The following is an 11,903-nucleotide window of genomic DNA, read 5'->3' as shown; positions in this document are numbered from 1 at the left end:
GCCGCCTCGACCTCCTCTCCGTTAGGTCCGGCTCCCTCCCCAGATTTTTTTTCTTTTTTCATGATTTTGCAGAGGATAAGAGGGCTAAATGTGATAGTTAGACACATAGATGGTAGTTAGATAGATAACTTGTTCATACGGATTTGTTTTGAGATGATGATGATGATTGTTAGATGAGAAGTGATAATGATGATTTTTATGCTTCGATGATTTTGAGATGATGATGATGATGATGATAGATGATTGGTAGATGATGATGATGATAGATGATAGATGATTGGTAGATGATGATGTTGATGATAGATGATGGTGTTTTTTTATGCTTCGATAATTTTTAGATGATGTTGATGTTTTTTATGATTCGATGATTGTTAGACGATGATGATGATATTGTGATGTTCTATGAGTTGTGATGTTCTAATTTTTTGTCGCGATGGAATTTGCAGGCTTTGTGGTTTAGCATTTCATTGGAGTGACCGTTGTCCGGCGCGTTGGTCCCCCTGAGCATCCCTCTGCTGTTCGACTACTTCCTCTACAGCCGAGGGTGAGCTACAAGTCCATCTCCTCCAATTTTTTCATATCACTAGATTTCATTCTCAAGTCAACTGACGTAACCTAGGCGTCTCCCGTCCGAAAGGGTTGCATCGATAAATATGCATTCAATTGCATATTTATCACCCCAGCTCTTTCGGATTGTCCAGCGTTTTCCATGGACGGCCCGAGGATGTGTAGATTGGGTATGTTCTCCATGTTCTACCCCGTTCTGAGACAGGATTTCGGTGGCGCCTCCCCATTGTTCTCCGGAGCACATTCTCTCAGCTATTTGCTGAGACGTGTATCTGGAGAACAACGGGGAGGTGCTGCCGAAATTTTGTCTCGGAACGGGGTAGAATGGAGAACGTACTCAATCTACACAACCTCGGGTGGGATTAGGACCCATCTTTACCGATTAGAGATGTAGGTGGATTAAACGCGGTAGAAACTGAAAATTTGATGTGATTAATTTAAGTGAATCCTTAATTATGTTGTGTGGGTTGCAAAAAAGCAGAGGATGGCAGATAATCAGTGGATGTACAGTGGTTTTATCTGTCGGAATCGAGTAACATCAGAGTGGATCACGAAAACCGATGTGTATTTGAAGGAGATATTCCGTCGTCCAATGAGAATTATCCCACCATGCCCCTGTGTGAGATGTGCCAGACGTCACCATAGAAATCAGACGGACATGAGTGAGCACCTTCGCACGCACGGATATATGCCAAACTTTGACATGCCGCCGATAAACATAGCCGAGCAGGACCGTGGTAGAGAGGAGGTGATGCGACAACGCATCGATGGATATGAGGACGACAGGGTCAGGGACATGCTAGATGATGTCATTGTTGCAGAAACGGCAAATGAGACACCTTCAGAGAATGAACCGGAGGAGCCGGAGGCAACCGCAAAGGCCTTCTTGGAGGTCTTGGCCTCGTCGAAGAAACCTCTTTATGCGGGTGCGAAAATATCTCAGCTGGATGCCATCTCGCAACTGATTGCAGTCAAGGCTGAGTACGGCTGTAGCCAGAAATGCTTCGAAGCATTCCTGGGAGTATGGGCTAACAGCCTCCCTAAGGGTCATGAACTGCCGAAAAGCATGTACGATACAAAGAAAATCATGAAGGCACTCTCTATGGATTATGGGAAAACAGATGTTTGCCCGAAGAATTGCCTTTTGTTTAGGCACGAGTATGCGAATGACAAGTACTGTAGGAAGTGCGGTTCGTCTCGGTACATTGAGGTGGTCGGTGAGGATGGTGAGAAAAAGCAGCTAACCATCCCCGTTAAGGTTCTTCGGTATCTCGATTTTATAAAAAGACTGCAGCGCCTTTTCATCACGAAGGAGTCTGCCAAAATGATGAAGTGGCACAAGGAAGGTATAAGGTACAATCCAAAAAAAATCGTACATCCATCGGGAGGGGAAGCATGGAAGTCATTCGATGAAGAATACCCCGAGGAAGCAGCGGAGGCTGGGAATGTCAGAATAGCCATATCAGGTGATGGGTTGAATCCATATGGTATGTCGTCCAATCCATACAGCTGCTGGCCTGTGTTTGTAATTCCGCTCAATCTTCCTCCCGATGCCCTAATGCAACGGAAGACCATGTTCTTGTTGCTCATCATTCCAGGGCCTGACTACCCGAGGAAGCAATTGGGTGTGTTTATGCAGCCTCTTGTGGATGCTTTGCACCATTCTTGGTACTTTCCGAGGTTGACATACGACTGGGATCTGCAGAGAAATTTCCTGATGAAAGTTTGGTTGCACTATTGCATGCATGACTTTCCCGGCTATGCTCTCTTCCGCGGATGGTGTACAAGTGGTAAGATGCCATGCCCAGTGTGCATGCAGGCTCTGCGAATGATTTGGCTGAGTAAGGGTGGCAAGTATGTAGCCTTTGACCTGCATCGACAGTTCCTCCCTCCAGACCATCCAGACAGGGAAGACAAGAAGAACTTCACGAAAGGCCGGGTTGTTCATGAAGTAACCGAGATTCCAACATTTTCGGGGGCAGATGTTCTTGCTCAGCTAAAACCTCTCAAGCCTAAAGTCAAAGGCAAAGGCAAAGCCAAAGCCAAAGGCTTCGAGGGATATGGTGAGACGCACAACTGGACGCACATTACCCCCTTCTTGCAGCTTCCCTATTTCAAGGACCTCAAACTTCCTTACAATATTGATGTGATGCACACCAAAAAGAATATGGCAGAGTCCCTTTTCCACACGATCCTCAACATTCCTGATAAGATGAAGGATAACGTAAAAGCTAGAGCCGATCAACAGAGAATTTGTGATAGACCACGCCAGAACATGAAGCCTCCCACAGGCGGTCGAAAAAACTGGTTCAAGCCAGATGCTGACTTTGTCCTTAAACCGCCAGAAAAAAAGAAGTACTTATCTGGCTGAAACAAAATTTGAAGTTCACCGATGGTTATGCATTGAATATAAGTAAGGGAGTCAATCTTTCAACGGGTAAAGTGACCAGCCTAAAGAGTCATGACTACCATGTATGGATTGAGCGGATAATGCCGGTGATGGTTCGAGGCTATGTCCCCGAGCATGTCTGGCGAGTGCTTGCCAAGCTTAGCCATTTCTTCCGCACGCTCTGTGCTAAAGAAGTAAGTAAAGAGGTGATTGAAAAATTGCATAAGAAGGCACCGGAGTTGATAGTCAAGCTAGAGAAGATCTTTCCGCCAGGCTTCTTTAATCCGATGACACATCTCATTCTGCACCTCGCGAACGAGGTATTGTTGGGGGGCCTGTGCAAAATCGCTGGCAGTATGGCCCTGAGAGGCAGAACAAGCATCTCTGACGGAAATGTGGAAACAAAGCTAAGATTGAAGCTTCCATAGCTGAGGCAGTTATCCTAGAGGAGGCGCTAGACCTCAGGACATCATACTATCCAGACCACGTTCCCCATCTGCATAACAAGGTGCCTCGATATAATATAGAAGAGCCCAAGTATCAACCCAGGCTCGATCTATTCAACGCGCAAGGTGGGAGGGCTGGGGCCTCGAAATCTTATAACATGCCACGACAAGAGTGGGAGGACCTCATGTTCTATATCTTGCACAACATCAAGGAAGTTGAGGAAGTGTGGATGAGGTAATACCACTACACCATTCCTTTATGTCTTCCACATCATCATGTTTCATGTTCACTTAGTCCCGGTCTAACACCGCTTATCTTTTTTTAGTGATTTCGTTCAAGAAGAATGGACGGGATTGAATCCTCCTACTGAGGCGGAGGCACTTACTCTTCTCCGTCATGGAAACCCTAGACGTAAAAATTTTGTTGCTTGGTTCATGGAGAAAGTAATTTTCCACACTCCCCTACTAAATACCTACTTCAACATTTATTAGTTAACCTAACTAATGCACGCAACAATTTCCATTATACTTGTAGGGAAAAGATCCGAACATATCTATGGATGATGAATTGAGATGGGTTTCCATGGGTTTTGACCCTGCCGTCATGACATGTAAAAAGTATGATGTGAATGGGTATCGCTTCCATACAGAGGAGCACCAAAACAGCCGCCCCGATCCCAAAACTATAAATACTGGAGTGTACACCCCCGGTCAAAATTCAGTAGACTACTACGGAAGGGTACAAAATATATACGAGGTTAAATTCCGCCAGGGGCGTGAGACCCTAAGTCTGCCTGTGTTCAAATGCCGATGGTTCGATCCGCGGGAGGGGTAAAACATACGCCTTCCATTGGTTTAGTCGAAGTTAAACCATCAACCATCTATGCCGGAGCCGATCTCTTCATTGCGGCTACCCAAGCTACACAAGTATATTATCTGCCTTACCCATGCCAAAAAATGTATCTAAAGGGTTGGGAAGTTGTGTTCAAGGTGTCGCCACATGGTAAGCTACCAAACCCGAATGAAGACGATTACTACAACATTAACCCCATGACATACAAGGGAGTGTTCTATCAAGAGCAACCTGATGATGATGATCATGATGATGATGTGGTTAGAAACAATGACGCTAGACCATTGGGTGATGATGATGTGGACCCAAACGTCGACGATGCACGGAATGATGGTGAGACCATTGTCAATGAAAATGACATACTTATGCTAGAAAGGTTAAACGAAGACGCTGACGACGAGGAAGAGCCTCCACCTCCGTCGGACAACGAAGATGATATGATTGATAGTGATGATGAGACGGACCGAGAAAGAGGTTACAACAGTGATGATTCATATGGGTTCTAGCAGATGTACATTTCAAGTATTTTTTTTCTATAGTTTAGGAATATGCCTTTTTATGCATTTTTATTAATGTGTTTATTATCATGCCTTTTCCTTCATTTCATTAATTTACTAATTGATTATTCTCTTTTCAATGCAGGTTCGTGGAACATGGGCAAGGTGAAGGCCGACGGCGTGGGTTTCCTACGCAAGGTCGTCGGCCTGCCTAGTCGGAGTGGTCCAGCACGTAATCCTCCCCCTCGGCTACTTGACGATGACTCCTCACAGGGAGGTTGAGGGAGAGGTGCCCCTAGAGGAGGAGGGGGCAGGGGGAGAGCCTCTAGAGGACGAGGTGCTGGGGGGAGAGCCACGACAGGGGGTCGCGGCCAGAAAGAGCGCACCCTCACCGACTTAGGGGTGTTGTCTTCGAGGCCCTCCTCTAGTGAGGTACCCTCCTCTAGTGAGGTACACTCTAGGGAGGAGGAGGAGGAGGTGGTGGAGGAGGAGGAGGAGGAGGAGGAGGAGGTTGGGGAGGAGGTTGGGGAGGAGGAGGCAGGCGAGGAGGAGGTTGGTGGCGGGGATGATGGTGGTGACGGGAAGGGGGTTGACAAGAAGGGGTGGCTGCGTGGTAACGCAAAGCTACCAAAGCAGGTTCCGGCTACTGAGGAGCAGAAGTGGCTCATTGAGCCCACGGGAAAAGAGTAAGTGGTTCATTATTTTGCTTGTCACATCCTTATTTCGGTTGTTATTTATTTTGCTTGTCACATGCTAATAGTTCATTCTTTTGCAGCAACTGGATATATTCTAAAGGGGTCCGTATTCCCAACGGCCTCATCACCGTCTTGCTAAAGTTATACTGGCCGGGGTTGTACTGTCCGGATCCAGTCAGGCAGCCGGCTCGTCGGGTTTTGGCCACGAGCTGGGAGCACTGGGAAGCGGCCCGCCACGCGGACCATGAGACCCATGCCAAGGCCGTGATCACTACTTTCTGGGTGAGTTCTCTTCAGAAGAACAAGTCCATTCTAGTTTCATGAAAATGATTTAACTCATGGCTTCTTCCATTCTTGTTTTCATGCATGATTGTAGAAATTCTATCGAGTTCTTCCGGAGCACAGGGCTAGAGCGGACCAGATCGTGCTGCGCCAATGCAAGAAGAAGGCCCGCGAGATGCAGTATGAGGTGCGCTATGTGGCCATCTCCACATACTACCACTCCTATCTTGGTGTGAAGATGACCAAGGAAGAAGCGCGGAGGATGGGCATTACCTTGGAGAGGCCCGAGTTCTTGGCGGTAAGTATAAAAGATTTTTCATTATGCTTTCATATATTATGCTTTCATTATGCTTTCATTACCTTGTGGTGCTTTATGCTTTATGCTTTATGCTTCCATAACACCAATTTGGACACACCTACATGCCATTATGCTTTTATTATGTAGGTGTGTCCAAATTGGTGTTATGGAAAAGACGAGTCCTGGGCGGCATTGGTGGGTCATTGGTGTGATGAGGCTGGAGCCTGGGCGGCTATGAGAACCAAAAATAAGGCTAACCGAGGGAAGGAGGGAGTACATGCTCAGGGAAACCGAAATCACTATCTCCACAAGGCAGTTAATGTATGACTAACCCCATTAAACATTTTTCTTCTTCTATTTACCATCACTTTTTTATGTATGACTAACCTCTGTTTGGTGGTGCAGGAGGAGAAACTGAAGCGGCCGCTCTCAGACATGCAGGCGTGGGAGATCGCCCATACGCGGAAGGACTCCAAGCCTGGCGAGCCCCAGTACTACGGCAAGCATACCGCGGGGAGGAAGCAGGCCTACTCCGAAGCGTATCTGAAGTTGCATCCTGACACACCTGACCCCATTACGGCGCCTTTGGACGACATGGCGGTGGTGAGAATGGGGCCCAAGGAGCACGGTCGGGAGGCGGTTCTCGATGCTGTGATCACTCCTAGTATCTCCTACACACAGCTTCGTCGGATCGACCCGAGCCTGACCCAGCGCACGAGCCAGCCAGTGACCAGTACACAGTCCCTCTTTCAGGAGCAACAATCTGTAAGTATTTTCCCTCTTATCTTCATTGCTCACTTTATTTTCCGCATTTAGTAGTTTTATGAGTTCCATCATGTCATACCGTAGGCCTACCTGGAGTACACACGCCAGGAGACCATGGGGTGGCATCAGAGGCTTTATGAACACCAAGTGCAGAGGGATAGCCAGATGCAGCAGGCTTTTCAGGATATGGCGGCCGGCAGGTGTCCTCAGTTCCCTCCAGCACAATGCCCTCCAGCACAACCAGTGCTGATGAGCTTTGAGGAGTTTGTGGCACAGAACGCTGGCCCCTCGCCGGTTAGTTCATCCCCAATCTATTCACCAAAGCATGTCATGCCTTTCAACACAGTCATATATCCCGTTAATATGTCTTTTCAACATCCAGGGAACAGGTGGATCTACCGTTGGCGGTGGTCTTCGCAGCACTCCCGAGTCACGGAGCCCGACCACTCCGATCCACGAAGGCGGAGGCGGAGGTGGAGGCGGTCTTGGCGGTAGCGCTGCCGCTAGCAGTGATGACCTGGGCTTCGGCTGTCTTGGCGGTGACGACCTCCGTGGTGCTCGATGATCCTTGTGTGTGGTGATGATCATTTAGATGACTTGTGTGCTTCTCTATATGCTTATGCTTATGTTGGTTGTGATGATGTTCATTTAGAGACTTATGTGTGATGATGCTTATGCATATATTGTTGTGATGGTGCCGGATGATATCCCGTTGTGTTTTATATGTCTATCCCATCATATATATCTGTTGTGCTGATATGTGCTGTTATTTGAATTGAATTGATTTGAAAACAAACAGAAAAAAGAAAAAAAAAGCAAATGCAAACTATGCCGACGGCCTAGCCGTCGGCATAGGGCTAGCGTGAGCTCCCAGTAGCTGACACGTGGCACCTATGCCGACGGCCTAGCCGTGGGCTTAGTTTAAAAACTGTGCCGACGGCTAAGCCGTCGGCATAGGTGCCCACGTGTCAGCTACTGGGAGCTCTGTATGAAGGACTATGCCGACGGCCCTGCCGTCGGTTTAGTTTCAAGTTATGCCGACGGCCAGGCCGTCAGCATAACCCTGGTCCTTGCCCAACGAATGGTCGCCACGTGGCACCACTATGCCGACGGCCTGGCCGTCGGCATAGTAGTGCCACGTGGCGACCATTCGTTGGGCAGACTTGACGGCGGCCACCGTTAGGCGTGATAGTTGCCGACGGCCAGGGCCGTCGGCATAGATGTACGGCCTCCATCGGCGTATCATATATGCCGACGACCTCCCTGGCTGTGCCGACGCATATGTTGCCGACGGCCCTATGCCGACGGGGGCCGTCGGCATAGGCCTATCCCGACGGGTGCCAGGCCTATGCCGACATGGCCGTCGGCATAGGGGGCGATTCCGGTAGTGGCAGGATGCTACCGAGGAACGGCACCACCCACGACGGGCCTGGCAAGGCCCCCTTCTTGCGGTGGTAGGACAGCTGCTCCACAAGAAAGTAGTATAAAGCTATCGCCGCCACGAACGGCGCCACCGCCCACAAGTCCATGAAACCCACACCCACAGCCACAGGGAGCAGCAGCTCCACCATTGCGCTGCGCTAGCGCTGTACCTCCTCCTCCTCTCGTAACTGAACATGCATACTAGAATACCGGAGAGCGCATATCACACACATATAAAGGGTCTGTCTAAGTGAGATAATACCTCACATCTAAGTGACATCATCCTCTAAAAATCTGTCCCACCTCGTTAACAAACAAAAAATTCAGCTTGTTTGTTTGTCGATCTCCCACCTCGCTTGTTGTTTGTCTATCGTCAACACTAGCCCACCCATCCGACTACCCCCCACCTGGTGGGCCTTGTTAGCTGGGCTTTTGTTTTGTCTGTTTGTTTGTCTGAAAATTTGCTCACGGCCTGGCCCTTGTTTGTTATTAGTAGATAAAGATCTTGCTTGCTTGTAAAAGAAGTTGACTGCAGTTGACTGCAGAAGCTTGATTCTGGTCTGTATAGAAACAACACAACAGTTGACTGCCGTCAGTGCGTAGCAAGAGGGAATTTGTTTTGATTTCTCCAGTAAAAAAACAGAACTAAAAGCGGACTACATGTAGATGAACAAGCAGATATCATTTTGGGATGCCTCATGCGTCGAGCAGAGGTGTGGAGCGGGAGGCTCGTCCTCGGCCATCTCGGTCGCCAGAGGCTTCGAGCTTGTCGTCCCCGTCTCCTCCTCCTCCTCTGCTCCACCAATTCAAAACAGTGCAGTGGGAGACAAAATAAATGCGAAAATAAATGTGTCTATGTGGATAAATATTGAAGATCCGTTGTTGTTTTGGAGATCTTGCAGAAAACCCCCCTAAAAGACTTTAAAAAGGGCAGTTGAGTACAGAACACTGTGTTTAGTCTAAAAACACATAGAAAAAGCATTTTTGGGGGTCTGCCTTGTAAAAAAAATTGTGAAACTAAAAAATGAGATTAAAAAAAGGGTCACTAAAAACACTAGTGCGCCTAAAAAATCAACAAAAAAAGAGATGAAAAAGGAAAAAAAAACATAGTTATTAGTTGGCGCTTGGTTGCAAAATTTTAGCTTAAAAAAGATACGGAAAAAAATGTTTGTGAAATATAAACTATCAAATCAAAAAAGGTTGGACTTGCAGTTTCGAGTGAGTAAGACTTGCAAAAAAAGCGGCATGAACACAAAGAACCATAGTTGCAAGTCAAAAGAAAATGGTGGACTTGGAAACTCGGTTGACTACAAGATCGTAAAATACAAAAATTGCAAAAAATGACACTTGACTTGCAAGTGGCAAGAAACAAAAAAAAAAGTATGGTCCCATAGTACTGAGTCGACCCTCGACTGGCAAGTGGCATGAAACAAGAAAACCCAATTGCAAAGTTGGCCATTGACTTGCAAGTTGCATCAACCAAAAAGCCGAGTTGCAAGCCGAGTGTCCACTTGCAAGTGGGCATCAAAATAAAAAACACAGTTGCAAGTCGAGTGTCCACTTGCAAGTGGCATGAAAAAACAAAAGACCCAGTTGCAATATTTGAGGGCCCACTTGCAAGTGGACTTCAAACAAAACAAACTCAGTTGCAAGTCGAGTGTCCACTTGCAAGCGGGCATCAAACAAAAAAAACTAGTTGCAGGACGAGTGTCCACTTGCAAGTGGGCATTAAACAAAAAAAACCACTTGCAGGTCGAGTGTCCACTTGCAAGTGGCATGAAAAATAGAAGACCCAGTTGTAGGTGGAGTGTCGACTTGCAAGTGGCATCAACCAAAAATACCCAGTTGCAGGTTGAGGGTTGACTTGCAAGTGGCATCAACCAAAAATACCCAGTTGCAGGTCGAGGGTCGAGTTGCAAGTGGGCATCAGAAACAGAAGACTCACTTGCAAGTGGCATGAAAACAGAAGACCCCAGTTGCACATCAACCCTTGACTTGCAAGTGGCATAAAAAACAAATGACTTCAGTTGTAAAAGTCGAGGGTCCACTTGCAAATGGCATCAACCAACAAGATCTAGTTGCAGGTCGAGGGTCGACTTGCAACTGGGCATCAAAAATACAAAAGACACCGTTGCAAACAAAAAGACCAAGTGACATGAAAACAGAAGATCCCAGTTGCACATCGAGGGTCGACTTGCAAGTGGCATAAAAAAGAAGACAAAGCTGCAAGTCGAGGTACCACTTGCAAAGTGGCATGAAAACAAGAAACCTCAGTTGCAAGTCCGAGGGTCGACTTGCAAGTAGTATCAAACAAAAAAAGCAGTTGTAAGTCGAGGGTTAACTTGCAAGTGGGCATAAAAAAATAGAAGACCCAGTTGCAAGTGAGGCTCGACTGCAAGAGGCATCAAACAAGAAGAACCATTTCCCAAGTCGATGGTCCACTTGTAAGTGGCATGAAAACAGAAAGACCAAGTGCAAGCTGAGTGTCGACTTGCAAGTGGCATAAAAAAAGAAGACCTGGTTGCAAGTCGAGGGTCGACTTGGCAAGTGGGCATCAACCAAAAAGATCCAGTTGCGGGCGGAGGGCCGACTTGCAAGTGGACACAAAAAAACACTTGCAAGTGTGCATCAAAGAAAAAACCAATTGCAAGTTGAGTGTCGACTTGCAAGTGGCATGAAAAACAGAAGACCCGGTTTGCAGGTGGAGTGTCGACCTGCCAGTGGCATCAACCAAAAAGACCCAGTTGCAGGTGGAGGGTCGACTTGCAAGTGGGCATCAGAAACAGAAGACCCACTTGCAAGTCGAAGGTGCACTTGCAAGTGGCATGAGAACAGAGGACCCCAGTTGCACATCGAGGGTCGACTTGCAAGTGGCATGAAAAGAAAGGACTCTGGTTGCAATAGTCGAGGGTCCACTTGTAAGGGCATCAACCAACAAGATCTAGTTGCAAGTCGAGGGTCCACTTGCAAATAGACATTAAACAAAAAAACTCAGTTGCAAGTCAAGTGTCCACTTGCAAGTGGGCATCAAACAAAAAAACCCAATTGCAAGTCGAATGTCCACTTGCAAGTGGCATGAACAATAGAAGACCCAATTGCTGGTGGAATGTCTACTTGCACGTGGCATCAACCAAAAAGACCCAGTTGCAAGTCGATGGTCTACTTAAAAGTGGCATTCGGGCCTCACAGTTGTGAGTCGATGGTGGACTTGCAACTAGGGCAATTACAAAACTACAAACAAATAAAAAACCCAGTTGCGAGTCGATGGTCTACTTGCAAGTGGCATGCAGCCCCCCACAGTTGTGAGTTGATGGTGTACTTGCAACTAGGGTAATTACAACACTATAAAAAAAATAGACCAGTTGCGAGTCGATGGTCTACTTGCAAGTGACACTGAGTAAACATCCCTAGTGGCAAGTTGATGGTCTACTTGCAAATGGCATGCGGGCACGCACAGTTACGAGTCGATGGTGTACTTGCAACTAGGGCAATTACAAACTTATTACAAAAAAAACTGAGTCGCAAGTTGATGGTCGAGTTGCAAGTGGCATGCGGGCACCCCATGGTTGCAAGTCGATGGTGGACTTGCGACTAGGGCAATTACAAACTACAAAAAAACAGAGTTGCAAGTCGATGGTCGAGTTGGAAGTGGCATCGAGTAAACATCCCTAGTTGCGAGTCGATGGTCT

The 11,903-nt window shown here is 47.3% G+C and overlaps 1 protein-coding gene across 1 annotated transcript in view; it reads right to left on the bottom strand.

Annotated features, from left to right (window-relative positions):
* LOC119298617 (cytochrome P450 710A1-like) overlaps positions 1-8,363 on the bottom strand; it is a 21,408-nt gene extending 13,045 nt beyond the window's left edge. Inside the window, exon 1 of the mRNA XM_037575950.1 lies at positions 8,185-8,363. Coding sequence (XP_037431847.1) covers positions 8,185-8,363 — 179 coding nt within the window. The remainder of the gene's footprint in view (positions 1-8,184) is intronic.
* Positions 8,364-11,903: the final 3,540 nt, after the last annotated feature.

Source organism: Triticum dicoccoides, chromosome 5A (genome assembly GCF_002162155.2).
Source record: "Triticum dicoccoides isolate Atlit2015 ecotype Zavitan chromosome 5A, WEW_v2.0, whole genome shotgun sequence".
NCBI classification, from domain to species: Eukaryota; Viridiplantae; Streptophyta; class Magnoliopsida; order Poales; family Poaceae; genus Triticum; species Triticum dicoccoides.
The sequence above is the reverse complement of the archived record's forward strand: the minus strand, read 5'-3'. Positions and strand labels throughout refer to the sequence as shown.